Source organism: Anarhichas minor, unplaced genomic scaffold, assembly GCF_050575085.1.
Source record: "Anarhichas minor isolate MPS153535 unplaced genomic scaffold, ASM5057508v1 ptg000058l, whole genome shotgun sequence".
Taxonomy (NCBI): domain Eukaryota; kingdom Metazoa; phylum Chordata; class Actinopteri; order Perciformes; family Anarhichadidae; genus Anarhichas; species Anarhichas minor.
In genome coordinates this window covers 14255251-14274860 of record NW_027466504.1, presented here as the reverse complement: position 1 = coordinate 14274860, position 19610 = coordinate 14255251, and the positions used below count along the sequence as shown (strand labels likewise).

The window sequence follows — 19610 nt, the reverse complement described above, 5'->3', positions numbered from 1 at the left end:
GAAAAAAAAAAAGGGTGGTTAACAGAAGCAAACAGCCAATAGGGTGTAATCACAGCCTGTGGCATCAATTTCCTCGTCGACCAGTTGCTTTAAAACGACCTCTGCACAGCAGTGACGACTTCAGTAACCGGAGATCAACGCACCAGTTACTCGCCTTTTTTTTTTCTTTCATCTTTACCGGAGCTCCTGCAGCTTTGGTGCCTTTCTCTACACGGTGAGTAGACTCTACTAAAGCAGACATGTAAGTCAAACAAATTTGAACGGACATTACTGAAGAGAAGACAGAGTGTCACATGCAAATTGTCAATGTTTAATTTGAATAGTGGTGTCGCTATCGTGTTTTGAGCGGACAAGTTTCCACCACCAAGATAACATTTACGACATGCTGTCGTAACTTGTATCTTCTAATCACACCACTGCCGTGTGACCAGGTTTGACGTTATGTCATCTTTAACTTCCATGTAGGAATGTTCATTTATTCATTCATTTAACTTTTTAAAAAAGCGTTATACAGCGAACGTTAACGGCCGAACACGCCACGCCCACCACTCTGCTAGCCCCGCTAGCTTGGCAATCGGAGCCTTAATAACGTCTAGCCGCTACACCGGAAGTGTAGAATGGTGGCGTTAGTCTCACACAGGTGGTATCACCATAACAACCATGGGTTTTTAGACTACACGGTAGGGTACATGTGGGCGCAAAGTGGCATCTTCCGGTTCAACAAATGGTGACATAACGTTACCACTTCCATGTGAAGAAGTGCTACTAAACCGCTGGTCAGTGAAAGAGGAGTGGCTTCCTGTTTTCACGCCTGCAGTTTTTTGTCAATTACATAACCAATAATCAGACATACGGCACTAACGAGATGGGGCACACAACCGTTGGAAAGTGGTAACGGTTGTATAGTGAAACATGAGTGATGAGCCGTTTAGGTGGCACACGGCGTATCCAAAAAAACGCAGCAGTGACGCATCACCCCAGATTGTGCCACACTTTCCGCCACTAGTGCGATATCTCGTTCACCGCGCACACTGCTGTGTGGACCCAGCCAGCCGCCATACTTTCCTCTCCTCTCTGTTTCTGCATCCCGCCGTGCGCATTTAACTGAGCAACATCTCTCCTGTTGTGTTTTTTTTTTTAAATCCTGCTGCGCACTACCGTTACAGAAAAAAATGACTCAAACGGAAACCAGGAATCATCACGATGGCAAGCAACAGTTCGGAGGAGCCGTGGCAGAAACATCGGCGGTGGAGGATGTTTTTGACGACAGCTATAAAGAGAAAGAGGGTCCCAAACCACCGACGACGCTGGTTTGGAGGAATATCATCCTGATGTCCCTCCTTCATGTCACCGCTCTCTACGGACTGGTTTTCCTTCCATCCGCTTCGGTTGCAACTCTCGCATGGAGTAAGTATTTACTATACTGTAGCGGGCTGAGCGGTGCAGCATTGTTTCTGTTTTCACCCTGTGGGCCACAGGGTGAAAACAGAATGTGCTGATGGTGTGTTATCATTGCTAACTACAATACATGCAGACTGAGGTGTGTGTGTGGGGGGGGGGTGTCATGTCTATGTTGCATGTAGAATGAGTCACTCTGGCCTTGTGATTTTTACAAATCCAGATGCATGTTAAACCCTCTTTGAGAGCTCAAACCTGTGGCTGATTGTAAAATAGTTGGGCTCGTTGGAATGTTTTGCGTGTCCCAAATTAGAAGTATTTGAATTTCACTGATGATAGACAAACTGTTAGCTGAATATTTACAGTGTGTGCACCCCATATGTGTAGACTACTGAGGCATGACTTGAATTCCTGAACAGTCTTAACTTTGTTTCCACTCTCGCGCTGCATAATATCCCCCCTATCTTTGCAATGCTGAGCTGCATATTATTTCACCGCGGAAGACAATGCACAATCACCATTCCCATAGACATCCCATTGTGAGCTGTGTGGCACCACAACAGAATGCTCTTTGGCAGTCAGAAGCCCCCGGGTCTCAAATCCTGGGTAGTCTTGTCTGGGCTTCACATAGAAACACATTCAGCAGTTTTAGAACAACAAATCTGTGAGGGCCGACCTGTGCGCTCCCATCTCCCCACATTGAGGACTTTCCTCTGAACAAAGAGGCCCGGGTGTAATGGAAAGAACATGGTGTCCCAGTGACTTCTGCTCTCACGGGTGTGAACTTAATCTCAGTGTAGTGGTGACAGTTTCCCCTAAGATGTCTTTTCTTTCCTCCAGCTGCAGTGTGCTACTTCATCAGTGCTCTCGGTGTGACTGCCGGTGCACACAGATTATGGAGCCACAGAACCTACAAGGCCTCTTTTCCTCTGCGAGTCTTCCTCGCTCTCGCCAACTCCATGGCCTTTCAGGTAAAACAGGAACTAATGTAAATATAAGACACACCTTTTTTGATCCCCCTAGGGGAGGGGGATTTAGCTGTTGCAGCAGCACATTATCGCCAAGTGTATTCCTTGGAAGCTGCTGCTTCATCTTTAACTCGCCCCTAGCTCAAAAAAGGTGTTTTTGCTTATTGCCCCTTGACTGTGATGTTTGAGCTTCACTGTGCAGAACGATGTTTGACACTAAAGGCTGTTTCCCCTTCATCTGCTGAGTTTAACACATTCTGTGACACCACAACAAGCCATTCTTGATCCAATGTGCAACAAGTGTGATGTTGATTGTGAAAACTTGACGCCCTCTAATGAGGGAAAAGGAGTAGATATCCTTTTGACAATTTTCAGTCAGGCAATTGGAGAAAAACAACAACATATAAACACTAAGTATTATTGAAAGCAGAGCATTTCTACATGTCATAAAACACGGCGGAAGGAGATCTTGAACCTGCCTCAATGCCTAATTTGAATCACATCAGCAAAAATATAATGTGGCAATGGTAGGGTGATTTCAGTATCACTATGTGTATCATATAGTGCTATGCATTTATTGTTTTGTTATCTCTGATTATCTGAAAGTCTCATGCATATCTCTGTGTGTGTGTGAGCAGAATGATATATATGAGTGGGCGAGGGACCACCGTGTCCACCACAAGTACTCGGAGACGGACGCAGACCCCCACAATGCCACACGGGGGTTCTTCTTCGCACACATTGGTTGGCTGATGGTTCGCAAACATCCCGACGTCATTGAAAAGGGCAAAAAACTGGAGCTGTCCGACCTGAAGGCAGATAAAGTGGTTATGTTTCAGAGACGGTGAGCAAACATTACCCAGAGTTTTTTTCTTTTCAAGTCTCTTGTCAAGTGTGTCTCTGAAGGGAGCTCAAAGATGCAGACTCAACAGTGAGAGTCCACATGTTATCAAAATTTCACTTTTGTGGTCTCCTGTCCAAGTATTTCTCACAAGCGAAATACACATTTTCTTTGGGGGGGGGGCAATACAATGATGACCGGACATTCTTGAACTCATCTGCAAAAATGAATATGACCTACATTATCTATCGGACAATTTGCTGAACTGCCAGCACTTTTCATGTGGACACAAATATCTCGTTGTTGCGCCTACATTGATGTTATGGAAATAAAACCACTGGGGGGGGTGTATCATATACGAGATTCAATAATAAGAAATGTGAAAAAGCTGACGCAACACTATCCATCACCTCGGCCTTCACACCTTTGCTACCCAAAGTATGATATATGAATGTCTCATCTAAATGTATTTGCAGGGTTAGTCAAAATAATTTCCCCTTCGTCCCAAACTGTACAGGATGTTGTAGTCTGGGTTATACTGACGTGATAACGCCTGATAGCCATCATCTACTGATAGTGGATGCATTTTGGACCGGGGATCAAATCACAGCGTGGCCCTGTGGGGTCAACAGATCTACTTTTCTGGACACAGTCCCAGATTTTCACTTCTGCTCTCACGCAAAGGGGGTTAATTATTTTATGTATTATATAATTATGACGCGTTCATAATTTCCCTCATAACGATGTAGGATTCAATTTGTGTCCTTTTTTATGGGACCCTTTAGCCTGGCGTGGGTACAGATATGTATGTTGTTCTAACAATCAAATTGTGTAAAATACACACATGAGATGCAATATTCATTCTAACTGAAGTGTATTGTGGAATTATATAATGTATACATTTCCACAATCAGCTATGAGACCAAAAAAAATGATTCAATGTCAATTTACATCATTCTAAATCAGTTTTATTTCATTTAGTCTCAGATCGAGTGGGAATGGATCCGTGAGATTCAGTTTTTTTCTTTTTTTCTTTCAGCCACTACAAGCTCTCTGTGGTGCTCCTTTGCTTCTTCGTGCCAATGTTTGTGCCCTGGTACTTCTGGGGGGAATCCTTGGCTGTGGCATACTTCGTCCCTGGACTCTTAAGATACGCCGTGATGCTCAATGCCACCTGGCTGGTCAACAGCGCTGCACACATCTGGGGCAACAGGCCTTACGACAAGACCATCAACCCGAGGGAAAACCGACTGGTTGCGTTCAGTGCTATAGGTAAGGAAACAGCCTTTTTTTATTAATATGTATTAGTTGTCCTACAGTAATGTGTCACTGTATTGTGACGACATAAGTATTATGTCAAACTTGGTGCCCTTTTATGCACCTGAGGGATATGTGAATGATCGTCGCATCCCTTGTTGAAAGCTTGTCAAGTCAACCCCAGTGTGTGCTCCCTCAAAGCAGGTTCAGTCTGGCATCTTTAGTGGGACAGTTTGCCAATCAGGTGTTCAATGTTTATTTTGTCTCTCCGCCAGTTTAAGCTTTGAACTTCAGAGGTGTTGAGCTGTGTATCTACATGTTTGTTTTTAGAGTTGGACACTGGCTTATTTCAGTATCATTGTGTGCCACAAGTCGAGACTTTATTTGTGGTGGCTGACACCGTGGGGGTGTGATGCTGCAAACAGCATCGAGCATTGTTAGCTGCAGAACAACATCAAACTCACAAGCTAACGAGTGATTGCACAAGAATGCGCAATTCTGGCAGACGCTTCTGTGCTTTCAATTGTACAGTATGTCCACGCAGTCTTTCCAGATTGATCACCGTCCGCCACATTTTATCTGTCAAGATTGAAATATAGATTGCTTTTTAGTTTTTGTATTGCATTGAAACAAAATTTTAAACTGTGAGAGCCAATGGAGGAAACAATATCAAGTCCAGCTCACCTATTGTGTCATTTGAATTAGTTTTCCCATGTTATTTGCCTTTTCCTACGCGCACAGCTGTAGTAATTCTCATTAAATGTAGCAGTAGAGACTCTGGTATTACCTGTGTGGGCTTCATCCTTTTTAAGCTTGTTGATGAGATGTTTTCTGCTGCGGTGCCCCGTGAGATTCTTTGGCGTCGTATCTCCGAAGGGCTGCGGGCACACCCATGCTGTTACAATGGCAACTAAACTGTGGTTGCAATGATAACAAAAGACTAATTAAGCAAATCTGATAGCCTGGTTTTTGGTAGCTTGTAAATTGCATTACATATCAGTCAGCTTTTGTTAAGATTTTCAAATCTCCAAAAAAGGTCCCTAATTCACTTGGCATCAAATAACATTATCAATAGCTCTTTGTCGCTGTGCTGCCGTCCTGTGATGTGTTTTAAATTCACCATGTAACTGTTTCATGCACATCTTCATTCATGCAATTAACTTGTTGACATTCAGCATAAACACTGACGTCTTTCATTTTGGTTTCCAGGGGAAGGCTTCCACAACTACCACCACACATTCCCCTTCGACTACGCCACGAGTGAGTTCGGCTGCAAGCTGAATCTCACCACTGCCTTCATAGACACCATGTGCTTCCTGGGTTTGGCCAAGGACCCAAAGAGGGTGTCGAAGGAAGTCATCACTGCGCGCAGACAGCGAACGGGTGACAGCAGCAACAACAGTGGCTGAGTCACGCTAGCCGCAAGCTCTGAAACTGATACCTATGTGTCGAACCAAGACAGAACGTAGCAGCGGGTATAGCAGAATTTCAGTGGTGGTTATGGGTGATTACCATGCTTCTGAATATAAGATAAACCTCCTCCTGAGACTAATATTGGCTTTTGAGAGTTGTAGACTTTCCTTAAATGTGTGGGTCTCTTTTTAAGTTTTGAAGTGTCCTCACCAACTATTCGTCACAGCCAGTTACCTGGCTACATGTGCAAGCACAGCTTTTCACCATTTTATATATATATATATATATATATATATCTATATATATCTATATCTATATCTATATAGATCTATATCTATATATCTATATATATCTATATCTATATATATCTATATATATATCAGGCACAAGGAGAATAAAAATTGGGATTAAAGTCTCTATTGGCAGCAGTAGGACAACCAGAATAAGTCTGTGTGAGCATTGTGTAAAAGCAGTGATTACAGAATAATTTACTGTATATCTTATTTGTTAATGTGCTATTTATTAATAGTCTTTGGCACTTTGAAAGCTTTATTGAAGCTCTTAACAGTGAGGTTTCTCTACAGGCGATACTGAGGGCCTTTCGCTCTAACTTCAGTCAGTACTGCTTTGTCTCATTCCACAAGGAGTGGAGTTTCATCTTTATTTTTGTCTGTCTGTTATAAGCTAAGGTTGTCTTTATTTTTGGTGAGATAGTCGTCTCACTGAATCATAAGCTGCTGTGTTAAAGGCCAACACCAAGACAGTTAATACTCAATTGAACTGCCCTTATTTATCTTACCTGAGTGGGTGACTAGAGTACAGATGTGTTATACTTTGGGATATTTTCACACCCACTGTCCTCAACTGTACAAGAGGGGTTCTTAATGAGGATGAACCTCTGGTGTAAATTTGTATTCCTCTGGTTGAGTAGTGAAGCCACCTCAGACTGAAACATGGAACCAGACTTCTCAGTCTTAACTTGAAAAGAGATATATATATTTACATTTATTTTGTATTCAATTGAAATACACTCAGAGAAGAGGTCTCCCTCAGACAAGGCTAATGAAGGATTTACCTTTTGTGCTGTGTGACTATATATTATTGAAACATGTGTCAGGACTCTTGCCCAATTGCCTTATGCGAGTTGCACACCTGATTGAAAAAATTAAAAGTGCAAGTTATGGAAATAAATTCGGGCTTCATTTTTCTGTCTAATGACAGTTGTTTTGTGTCTGTTTTTAAGGAACACTTCAAAAATTAAAATCCCTTATTTATAATGACAAAGGGGGACCATTCAACAAATCTTTAAGAAAGGGTTACTGTGAATTAACATTTGTGTAACCATACAACTATTTTGCTTTAAAACAAGATCCAAACTTGTTATATCATTAATGATAATGTGATATTTGTCACACTTCCTCTTTTACAGAGCAACTTTTTTTTTTTTTTTTTTTTTTTTTTCACAGTGTTAACTTCTTGAAGTTTGAATGCCTTAAAAATGGCACTTTTTTTTTTTTTTTTTTGAAAGAATACTTTTGCCCAATGTATGTACCGTAAATAAACCAAATTTTCTACTTGTGACAAAATATGTTTTGCTGTTTTTGTTGAAAGTCTGTAATATTCCTTATTCGTAAACTGAATAAATGTATGATCATAACATTTCTGTTACATTCTTTATCAGTGGCTTGTGGATACCACAATAATAACAGCTACTGGTGCTAAGTTCTAAAACGAAGGTTGTCATAATTGAAACTTATGTTGACAAACACTGACATACAATATTATATGTTAAATGTCCCAAAAGCTTAAGTGCAACTGAATTATGTAAAAAGATGTTTTCATTGGATATTCTAAACGCATTCCCTTAGTGCATACTGACGTAGTATTAGACATGATTGGAATACTTGGGATAGAGATACAGACAGCTGTGTCCGTCTACACAATGTGCTTTTCTATACTGATCGCATGAGTACACAACAGGAGTTAAAACATCTCTTAAATGGTTTTATCTTCATCTCGCCGCTCCTGTTTTTGGACATGTTGCGCTTGTTAATTGACAGCCATGTCTCCTGTCTACGTGCCTATTCTGATGGGGATCTACCTCTGCTTTTCATGCGTTACTCGCCCGTCTCACCCACATGTAACGCTGTTGCACTTGTAACACCACCATACATATTTAAAATAGCTGCAGATATTGTTCGAACATTCCTTAAGGGTTCCTGGAGGACAGACTTCTATTGGTACAGACGGTGCTTAGTGTTTTCCAGCGTCACGTGTCCAGTCTTGCAGACTTAAAGCTTGAAACAGCCTGTGGGTGAGCAAAAAGATCATTTCCTCCCTGTGGTTCTTTAAATAAAGAGGATTTAGTGTATGTTATCAACACATCTTTCAACCATTTGAAGGAGCTGTGAACTTGCTCCCTCTGCTGGTGAATGGCTTCATGGCAAGTCAAAGAAACGAGCGACACGTCTGCTCTGTGTAAAAGCAGTAAATGCGATTTGCTTGTTGCAATTGGTTGTTTTGGCACAACATGCTGCACTCTGCCGCTCTGAGTCCCGTACAAATGTTCATGCAAGTGGTCCCACCGCCGATGATCTGTGATGTCCCAACAGTGACATCAGCCTGTTGTCCATTGGCTGCTGCCTGTCAGGCCATCCTCTTCGTGGCATGCATCACCTCGGTGTCGATCACATTGCCAGTCTGAGCTCAGACTCGTCACTGCGGACAGTCACGCAGTTTCAATTCTTGCAGACTTGTGCAACATTGAGGACTTGTTGTCCGGTGTAATGCTGCTGCTGCTGCTGCTGCTGCTGGCAGCCCTTCTGATGTCTCAGACTTGAGATGATGCAGATAGTCTTACTGATATAGGCCTACATGTTTTATTCACATCGGCGCCAAAAGACGCACATTTCAGCGGGCTCAAGCGACAAAATGTGTACAAAAGACAGAAGGGCCGCTATTTTTCACGTTGAACGACAATTGCGGACGTTTACTGACACCTCGCTCTTGGGAAACGACTTGTTATAATAACATATAGGCATGACTGCGCACTTTTGGTGACGCTTCAAGGGGTCATTTGTCTTGTATAAAAAAAATGCTAAAACAACAGGATGGATCCTGCTGTTGTCTAACTTTACTTGTCATTCCTTTGTAAATCTTAATCCAAAAACATCCCTCAGAAGTCCCCCCCCCCCCCTCCCCTCCCCTCCTAATTTGCACACAAGAAGTTTGCTAAAGGGCTGCCTGTGCCAAAGGAAAGGGTCCTAAGGGTCAGACGGGGTTATTGGGGAATAACCCTCCATGCAGTGTTAGGTAGGGACCGTCTGGATTAGTGATGCAAATGCCCCATATCTGATCAATGGCTAGGCCTTCAGCCTGCCCCAATGCACCTTTTATTTTCTGTTGGAGGGGTCATCATCGGAGATAATCTCTTTGTTAAATTCTCATAAAATCATGATTGAAATATTGGCAGGAAAACGTGAAAATGACAAACATGCGATGCAAATGTTATGTCTCATTCAAGTGAATTGCACCACAAAACACTCTTCACAAAAGCACACATTGTATGAAATAGGAAATTGTTCATTTTCTTATTTGCACATGTCCGAAATAATAACCAAAATAGACCTATCGTCTCATCCAATTAAAGTCGGCCTCTGTAACTGCGCAGATCGGGGGAAAAGAGAAATGATACCCCCGGTGATTATTCTAAGAAACAGCCACCTGCAGTCCTTTTGTGGAAATAACTTTTTATATGTCGCCGATTTTGTAAATATAATGAGCCGGTTTGACCCCATTTTAAATGAAATGGTCTGGTGACACATTTGAGGCTGTAGTATCGGGCTCCATGTGATTAATAGTCTGTTTCAAGGTGATAAACATTGATTCAATCACACCTTTGTTAATAAACCACGAATTACTTCCTCGAGAACGAACAGTATTTGTAAACTATCAAACTAACAATTCGTCATCCAGAGGACTATTTTCCACTAATCCCCGACAATCAACTGCACGTTAGATTTCCTAAATAAACTGTTTTTCTCCGGCCAAAAATTCAAGGGATCAGTGTTACACTTTTCCTATAGGATTAAAGAGATCTTCCTTTGCTCTTGAATAGAGGCAGGGAACCTACCGTTGCCTGGCCCTGAAGGCCCAGGGTGCCCTTTTGATCATTTCAGTCTCTCCTTGGTGCAATACTTCTGATTGGCCAAGAGAGTAAGACGGGGGAAAATCTTTAATTAAGCAGATAATCTCTTGTTGGGACGAGAGCAGCTCCATTTCAGAGCCCCCTCCTTGAATCTTGGAAGCCCTGGTGAAGTTGCATGTGCTGGTAGCTCAGTTTCCTCTCCATCGTTAGACTGTCTGCAGGCTTTGGACGGGCTCAGAGTCACCGTCATCCCCCTCACCTGTCAGGATGTTCATGCATTTGGAGGTTTTCTATTACATTTTCGTTCTCCTGGCTCACATGAGGCCATACTGCTGCTGGTGAGTTTAAATGATCATGAAATATTATAAATATGTTTTTAATTATGCAGATTAATTTGGTGTCCTGATGATGTCCATCTCTCAAACTGTTCATTTCACAGCAGTGGCAAGGGTTGAAATATATGCAAAACAAGTATTCATTTTTTTCTGTGTTGTTTGTAAGCCCTCATGTATTTTTTTTCTCTCATATAGTTTTATTAAAAAGGCACAATCTGACCAATAATATCACTTAATTCAACAATTTTGCAATTGGAAATAAGGAAACGTAAATTATGGACTTGCTGGGTCTGTTTTTATGCATTCCACCAACACCACTTTTCAATAAGGCATCTTTTATAAAGGATTTATAAGTTGTAACTAATGGCTTTATTAGTGGTGAATAAGTAATTTACTAATTCTTTATTTCAGTTGTAAGTCAGTTAGAACAACTTTTTGGTTGCCAGGTTGTGAAGCTCCAATCTACCATCTGAATGCTTATTTCTAGAAAAGGGCTGAAGACCAAAATCCATTTATTAACTTATCAACACTTTAAACTCTGGACATGATGAGTTAAAGTAATTTATTAATGACTTTAAACATTTTTTTATATGGACAGAGTTGGTGGCTTTTTAGAAAGTGAGAAACCCATGAGCATTTAAAATTGGACTACTAACATTTGGAACAGAATTACTTTTCAATTATAAAGGATGAACACCAGTCAGGGAGGTTTTCAGAACATGGCAACCCCAAAATTGTAAATAATCAGTTATTAATAAAACAATTATTGCCATTCATTTTTAATTTTATATATATATATATATATATTTCTAAAATAAACTTAGCAGTGCAGTTAGTCACTAGGTTCGGATGGCCACTGGTGTCACGGTTTAACATGTTACAAAGCGCACTAATGAGAGATGTTAGCAGAGGAATTTGTGAAGGACACTGAGCTTCCCTGAGTGAATAAGCTGTCTCCTTTTCCAGGTCAGTGAATAATTTCTTGATGACTGGACCCAAGGTAAGCCAACTTTCTTTTGATCTTTTCTCCCTGTCCTTTCCCCAAAAGAGAGACGGAGAGAAAACATGGTTTCTGTGTTGTCCTTGTGATGTCTGAACTCAAGTGTATGGACAAGTTCTTGTACCTGTATGTGTATGCAACAATGGCACCAATGATATATCGGTGATATTCTTGGTCCTTTGTGTTTCCCCCCCCCTCCGTACACTTGACCTTATTCAGAGGCTCTGCGTATCTGCGGGTTGAATTTTTTAAGAGGCGAGGGCAGGCATTGCTGTAGTGGGTGGTCATCATTAGCGAACCAGACCCCTGTGAAAGAGGTGGTACTCCATCTCCCCAAAGGCCACTTGAGACATATTAGTTATATTATCGCTCACACAGTGTGAACAAGCCACAGAGAGGCGGGCGAAAGCCAAGGACAGAGCGTACTGGTTTACGAGAGCTCAACAGTTCTGCATATTCACTGCGGCTGATAGAGTTTAACAAGAAGAATCATGTTTTAATCAGTTCACATTGTTTTTGTCATGAGACAATGAGCTCAATCTACATGAAGGACCTGTTGATGTGTTATACACTTTGAAATCCTTCAGAAATTCAATTCTTGGAAAGTGGCAAGGCACATTGAAGAGTAAACCATTTGACCCTCCAGTAGGGAGATACAAATGTTAAAGCGGTTGAGACATGGTTCACATCACCATTCCTAGTTTTCTTCCACACATAACATTTGATTTTATGAACCCTGAGTGTGTTCAGAAGTACCAGAAGGGGTCTCATGATTTGTTGGATCCGTGGCCACTGACTGTCTTCAAGTGGCCTATGTCTGATCTCTATCTTCTGGGCTCTGGCTTCTGCAATTTATTCAAAATGATTTACTTTCTACTAATTTGGTTGGATCAGGTAATTATTCCCCCGAAGACGATGCTAATATATCATCTAATGAATATATCTGGGTATCAAATCATGCCAGATGCTTCAGAAACATCTCAACTTCTTAGTTATCATGTTGTCACTGTTGAAGGATGAGGGGTGCTCCTGCATTACCTTGTGGGTTTAATATATCCAATGTCTCTGGTGCTGCAGGCATACCTGATCTACTCCAGCAGTGTGGCAGCAGGAGCTCAGAGTGGCATAGAGGAGTGCAAATACCAGTTTGCATGGGACCGCTGGAACTGCCCCGAGAGAGCTCTGCAGCTGTCCACACACAGCAGCCTGCGCAGCGGTAAGTCCACAGCCCCCAGACACCAGCTCCAACGCCGCTACACTGCAGCTCGGCTGAGGCGGTGTCCACCTCTAAACGGGGAAACGTTAGCTAACGGAATTTCAAAGATGTTTCGAATGCGTTTTGCAACTGCGTGCTTGTGTTTCAAGTTTCTGTGTTAGAGGGGAGGTTTGTTTCCCCCCCTTTGTGAAATAGAGATGTGTCCTTAGTGGAAGCATTCATCACGCTTTGGGATAGTTACAGTGGTGGCACGGTCGCTGGAGGCAAAACAAACACACTAATCCATTTCCCAACATCCTCCCAAATCACTGCCTCTATTTGCAGCTTATGAAAGCAATACACTAAGATTCACAAGACAAAGAGTGAAATGTGTTTGGCAATACAAAATTAACTTCATGCAGGGAAAGTTTAAAAATGCAGATACCATTTGGCCTGGTTTTTTGGGCCTGAGCAGAAGATGGGAAATTGACTAATTAAGTCAAAGTTCTTTGAAGCTGTTTTATAAAATAAATAAAATAAATATGCAACATAAAATGCAGGTAAATAAACTTACTTCGGATAGGATAAATAGATCTGTGCGGATTCGATAAGTAATGAGTCTTTCTGTTGACAGCAAATCGGGAGACTGCGTTCATTCATGCCATCAGCTCTGCTGGAGTCATGTACACTTTAACCAGAAACTGCAGTCTCGGAGACTTTGACAACTGTGGCTGTGATGACAGCAGGAACGGACAACGAGGTCAGTGAAATACAAAAACGTGCACAGAAATACTCACTTTTGAATCAAATGGCGCAGATGATTTGAACCTAATTCTTCTTCGTTCTCCCAGGCGGTCATGGTTGGCTCTGGGGAGGCTGCAGTGACAACGTTGGCTTTGGCGAGGCCATCTCCAAACAGTTTGTTGATGCGCTGGAGACTGGACAGGATTCACGAGCAGCCATGAATCTCCACAACAACGAGGCTGGGCGCAAGGTACGGTGGCTGCTCCATAATTCACTCTGAGCCCTTGATATAAGATGTAGCACAAGTATGTGATGTTAATGCCTTGATTTGAACCTTACAGTATTTTAAACTGGGTGGCGGCTCGCTTGATATTTTGGGAATGTCTCCTGGCCCTCCAACTGATTGCACAGTGTAAAGCACCTTTTGAATAATTTTCCCTTGCTCAGAATTACACTGAGTGTGCCACCCAAGCATCCCTTTCACGTCGCTATAAGTGAGGTGCCACTCGTCCCCAATAATAACAGTGTGTTCGGTGTACCAGAAGGGCCTATTTACTAGTGCTGAATGCCCCTTATGACAATACCTCAACTCGAGAATCTCAGGATCACTGGTGCAAGCTTAATTAGAGATCCTGGGGAGCCAGACATTGCACAGCATTCTGTATTATGCTGCTTTTTAAAATAAGTGTTTAGTTTTATTCTTGCAATAAGGATCCCACATTTATGTTGGTCTTTGTTTGGCCCCGAGGGAGTCTGAGGGGACCACAGGCGTGCAGCTGAAGTGCTCTTTGTTTACGGTGCCTTTGCTCCCCCCTGTTGGGCCCTAGGATCCCCATGGCACCTGGAGCATCATTGTAACAGAAAAAAATGGGGATAGAAAGAGAGAAAAAACTCCTTTTTTTCATTTCTCCGCTCAATGGGACTCTCCATTGGGTCTTCTCACACTGGAAAACATGTTGATAATGAACATGCTAAATAAATACTCCTATTTCTTCTGGGGGGACAATAGTACTCGATGTGAAACTTTGATTCAGCCTTACCTCAACAGAAAGTTCATCCCCTCCTCACGAAAAGAAAACGTCCCCTTTTCAACCGACAGCTGTTTTGTGTCGGGTAAAGTCAGGAAACACTGAGGACGACTAAGGAACTCAGCCATGGACCTTGAAGCTATCATTTCTTCCTTTCAATGTATTCATCCCTCTTTTTACTGAAATGGAAAACTTCAATTCAATCAATTCAATCAGTTAATTTGACAACACATCAATCAAAAGACAATGGACATCCTGTCTTTTACACACACAGACACAGACACAGACACACACACACACACACACACACACACACACACACACACACACACACACACACACACACACACACACACACACACACATGTTTTGACACTGTTTTTCATATGAAGCTGACATTCTTTAACACAGTAAACTATAAATACATTTCAACAATGTTTTTCTGGCGTCTCCAGGCCGTGAAGGGGACCATGCAGAAGACATGCAAGTGCCACGGGGTGTCAGGAAGCTGCACCACTCAGACCTGCTGGCTGCAGCTGCCAGAATTCAGGGAAGTGGGGAACTACTTGAAGGAGAAGTACCACAGGGCTCTGAAGGTGGATCTCCTCCGAGGAGCGGGGAACAGCGCGGCCAGCCGGGGGGCCGTCGCCGAGAACTTTAGCTCCATCTCTCGTAAGGAGCTGGTCCACCTCGAAGACTCCCCCGATTACTGCCTGGAAAACCGCACACTGGGTTTGCCGGGCACAGAGGGCAGAGAGTGCCTCAAGAAGGGCAAGAACTTGAGCAAATGGGAGAAACGAAGCTGCAAGAGGCTATGCGGGGAGTGCGGGCTGGCCGTGGAGGAACGCAAAGCTGAGATAGTGTCGAGCTGTAATTGTAAATTCCACTGGTGCTGCACGGTTAAGTGTGAGCAGTGCAGAAAGACAGTGACCAAGTACTTTTGTGTAAAGAAAGGAGGTCAGAGGGGAAGGAATGAGAGTGCCGGTAGCCGAAGGAAGAACCTCAGACTGAGGAAGAAGCACTGAGCATCTTCATCATGCTGTCATCATATTCGTATACCACTGCAGCTCCTGTCAACACTCAAACTCTCTGTGCATGTTCAGAAAGTGTGTGTGTTTTGGACAAAAGCTTAGCAAAACTACAAGTTCAGACCATCTTCATTGTCAAATTTGTATTAAGAGTTAAAGACAGTGAGATGTGCACAAAGCCACATGATAGAGAAGTTTACAACTTTGTAGAGTTTTTGGTATAAATGTATTTAAGATATATTTTTTTATAAGTTTTTTTTTCCACTGGGCATTTGAGGAGTAATTCTCTGACTTCAAAATTCTCCACAAGATGATTTATTTATTGTCATACGTACACATAAACCTTCGGAAATTGTTAGGAATTAGTTATTCACTTTTGAGTGACGGATGATCTGACCGTTGGGAGCTGGCAAAATTAGCTTCTAGAATCACAACTTTTAACAACCCTTCAGGTTGTATTCCCATGAAAAGACCTACCAGTCATCTTTTTCAACTATCACTGCCAAGCTTTGAATTCATTTAGAAATATTTTTTTACATTTTTGGGGGGAAAGTCTCCTCTCCCATCATCTTGCTGGCCCTGACGTTTGCTGCCCTCCTGTATGTATTTAATTGTATATAAATTGAAGCACTTTGTACTGTACATTGTTAATTTATTGCACGACATTTCCCAGTTCTTTCTTGATGTTAGTTGCCTCTGTGGTTTGTTTTCTATTAAATTGTGATGACAAAATAATAAATCCTTCAATCTTCATTCCGCTCATCCTTCTTTACTTGTGGCAGTGATACCTGATGGTTTGCAGTAAACACAACCTTCCTTTCACATTGTTCACATCGGGGTCAGCATACTCTGGGGCAAACCAGCAAGAATAGAAAACTTTCCAGCGTATACTCTTCGTTCCATCACGCCTTTCTCAATTGCGCCTCAACAAATACCTCCCCGTTCTTTCCCTCATCATGGTAATCCTCAAAGAGCCCCCTAACTCCCAAGCGCTTGGAAGTTTCTTTACTGTTTAATACTAGTTTAATTAACTTTGTCCAGACAGAGTAGGGCCTTGGGGGTGGAGGGCATGAGGCAAGTTGCCCTTAAAAAAATCATCCCGCCTCTAATTTTGTATGCTAATCTCCTTTTTCACGCCGCACCTCCTTAGGAGAGGGGGAAAGAAATGTTGGGAAAACTTTGGGTTGCCTGTGCAGGGCTTCCTGCGGCTGTTTTATTTCTGGGCCCACCTATTTGGATCCTTTCACTCCTCTAGGGCCTTCCTTTGCTCGATTTAACAATGAATGCAGAGCTAATCAGCTCTCTCGGAAATGCACCACTGTCGAGGAAGGTAATCCCTCCTTCTCTACTCTCAATGGGCTGTCGCCTTCTAAAGAACTTTGGGAAAAGGCTTTGCACTGATTCACACTGTTCTCTCAAAAGAAGTTAGTTCAAGTATTGTGCCCAAACAAGTGGGTTTTATAAACACATGCTTGCCAGGATACTCACCCCACCTGCAAGTAAGAAGTGCCAGGCCCAGGCAAACTAGCACATGGCAGCCGAAGCCGAAACCCTTCAGACGAGATGGGACATGAAAGAGGAGATTAGAGTTCCCATTGAGAAGGGGGAGTTCATTTCTGCACCTTCCTCCTTTTACTCAATAAAGTGTCAAGGAAACACCTTGTTGACATCTTATTTACCAAATAATGATCATAATCAAAACTCCTCCCTCCTCTGATGACCCCTGTGGCTGGGTGGATTGCTCTGCCTGGCATGCAGCAAAACCCTCTCACCAACAAAAGAACCAGCATACCAAGCTTTTTGCCCTGCGGCTCTGTGGAAGTTCTGCAATGCGCTGTGACAGGGAGTAAGTACAACAGGGGCACATCAAAATGTTCGTTCACAGGATTTTAAAGGTAACGCGAAGTTAGAAATAAGACATGCATTTTGGATTCAATTGAACAAAGCCACTTTAAACTCTGCGTGCAGAATGAATTGATTCTTATGTGGACTTTTTCTTTGGTTAAGCATGTGAGTCACGCTGTCATGCACTGGCTCACTATCAGCAGAAAACTGACGACTTGTGCACAGATGAAAAAATACATCTCACGATGGAAAGCCTGTTGACGCAGCAATCCGTTCACGTGTGGGAGAGACAGACAGAAAAACGTGTTTAGCTGTTTTAAAGAACAGCAGTTTGACACACCTGTGGCACGTATTCAGACAAGATCTGTTGTGCATCAGCAGCGGAGATTAAAGAGAGGAAATTGCTCTAGTTGGCAGTATATAAAGATAATACTATGCTTAAACTGGAGACCTAACGTCAGGTGGTTCAACTGAAAGAAGCAAAAGATCTCAGCTTTAAAGAGACAAAGCAAATTAATGCATATATTGCACAAAATTGCCACATTCCCTTCAACCTGCTGTACTATACTTCTCTACTAGTCTTTAACCAGGGGTGTGTTCGTAATGGACTGCTATAAATAGACTATGAGAATCACATGAAGAACCAGAGGCCACAGTTGAGGCAAAAAAACTGAATTACAGACACACAAACACGCGGCTTTATCATCAGCATTCTCTCTGTCAATTGTATTCCCTCGAATGAACAACCACACAAATGTGAAAACGGAAGGGGGATGAACTGAATGAGACACACACACACACACACACACATTATAATGGCGTGTGAAACAGCACAACAATGTTGATCATGACACATAATTTCCCAGAGAGTGACACGACCTCCGACCGCGGGGGTCTGAACTTCCGTCTCTTGGGCCGGCCCTGCCATGTCCAATTTGCCGTAAGGTGACGGAGGGAGAGCGGACACCACAGAGGAAGAGTGGGGTTTTAAGCAGATGCTTTCTCACAGAGCTTCAATGATCAATTTAAACTTCTGTAGGAACAACAACAATTATTGATAGAAATGTGTACATGTTTTTTTTAGTACTGGCAGAAGAGAGAGGTAGAGGTGGAATGTGTTTTTGTTTAAACAAACCACATATATAGAAATAATTTAGGGTCAGATTTCTCTCAGGTAAGTGATAATGCAATCACTGGAAGATGGGAAAATGACTTATAATGCTTCAGAGAATCCTTGGCTAATAGGATTTATGGCTTAAGGGTTCTGGACCTACAACACCTAGAGGGGCGAGGGTCAATATGAATGTGAGAGAAAGCCAAATGAGTACAGATGAGTGGGGCCTCCACCGAAAAGCTCTTAAAACAAAACAAAATCAGCGAAATAACTTTACCTGTGTATGTATTTGTGGTGGTTTGTTGGCTACGATTACATTAGCCATAAACTCACGAAACATCAGACGCTTCCACTCATCAGGAAACTGTTTCATTGTAACAGTATCTCCTCAAGAGGGTCTTTGTTTTGACAGCAGTCCATCTGCTGGGGAGAAAGCGGCCGTGGTGCATGTTTGTTGCTATCAGCAGGATTGAGATACAAGCTTCTTGAGGCTCACCAGGGTGGTCAATCTCCTGGTTCTATCTGCAAAGAATGGGGAGAGGGGAGCATCGGGGGATCAGCTCAGCTCAGCTCACTGATCTGCACAGGAAACACAGAGCATGGGAACCCACCAGGGAGCCTCAAACTAGTCCCTGCCGTGGAAACCTGCTGATAAAGCCTGAATCAAGAGAAAACATACAAGATGTATCAGGCTTTACAGACACTTCAGGAGATGCATTTGAGCTCAAATTCTGCCTTTATGTGGCTCTAAAAAGCTGTCAGACAAGGTTAAAGCCACAGAGTAGCAATGATCAAAGTGATTGATAAGATCTTTCTCCATCTAGTTCAATACCAGTATGACAGAGTGAGACTCCATCAGCCGATCGGTCCAGTGAGCAATGTACTGTGTGCACTGTGTTATCTCATGAAGAGGGATCAATACAGCAATGCTGAGGCAATGATGACAAAAGTTAAATATTGGATCAGGATTTCAAAAGTGTTTGCTCAGTCTTTCATTTCCATATCTTCTCATAGAAAGAGAGAGAGAGAGAGAGAGAGAGAAAGGGTGAGAGCAAGGTCAGCTTCTCAACCTGTCTGATGAATAAATGTTGTAATTCTCCAGCTACATTACTGTGCATTATTGCTTCATACTGTTCAGATTCAGATTCAAGTTGTTTAAAATATGCAAGTATTACCAGCAGAGTGTACTTAGTGTCAAAAGTAAAGTACTTATAATGCAGAATGACCCCTTACAGTGTTATTGTTGTACTTCAATATTGTAGTTGGTCCAGATGGAACTGATTTTAGCAGCTTCAGG

At 42.4% G+C, this 19610-nt stretch overlaps 2 protein-coding genes across 2 annotated transcripts; both read left to right on the top strand.

Moving 5' to 3' along the window:
• The first annotated feature begins 41 nt into the window (after window positions 1-41).
• scdb (stearoyl-CoA desaturase b) lies at window positions 42-7536 on the top strand. The gene is made up of 6 exons (XM_076076847.1): window positions 42-214; window positions 1167-1407; window positions 2239-2369; window positions 3005-3210; window positions 4247-4479; window positions 5674-7536. The coding sequence occupies exons 2-6, from the start codon at window positions 1173-1175 to the stop codon at window positions 5871-5873; spliced, it is 1005 nt and encodes a 334-aa protein (XP_075932962.1). The 5' UTR covers window positions 42-214; window positions 1167-1172; the 3' UTR covers window positions 5874-7536.
• Window positions 7537-10062: 2526 nt separating this feature from the next.
• On the top strand, window positions 10063-15885 carry wnt8b (wingless-type MMTV integration site family, member 8b). The gene is made up of 6 exons (XM_076076839.1): window positions 10063-10362; window positions 11326-11359; window positions 12437-12575; window positions 13189-13314; window positions 13406-13548; window positions 14782-15885. Exons 1-6 carry the CDS (start codon window positions 10292-10294, stop codon window positions 15349-15351), a joined length of 1083 nt encoding a protein of 360 aa, XP_075932954.1. The 5' UTR covers window positions 10063-10291; the 3' UTR covers window positions 15352-15885.
• The last annotated feature ends 3725 nt before the right edge of the window (window positions 15886-19610 follow it).

Coding starts and splice junctions, on each gene's coding strand:
- scdb (XM_076076847.1), top strand. CDS start 1,173: ATGACTCAAACGGAAACCAGGAATCATCACGATGGCAAGCAACAGTTC. Junction 1,408..2,238: donor GGTTGCAACTCTCGCATGGA/GTAAGTATTTAC, acceptor TCTTTCCTCCAG/CTGCAGTGTGCTACTTCATC. Junction 2,370..3,004: donor CCAACTCCATGGCCTTTCAG/GTAAAACAGGAA, acceptor GTGTGTGAGCAG/AATGATATATATGAGTGGGC.
- wnt8b (XM_076076839.1), top strand. CDS start 10,292: ATGTTCATGCATTTGGAGGTTTTCTATTACATTTTCGTTCTCCTGGCT. Junction 12,576..13,188: donor ACACAGCAGCCTGCGCAGCG/GTAAGTCCACAG, acceptor TTCTGTTGACAG/CAAATCGGGAGACTGCGTTC. Junction 13,549..14,781: donor ACAACGAGGCTGGGCGCAAG/GTACGGTGGCTG, acceptor TGGCGTCTCCAG/GCCGTGAAGGGGACCATGCA.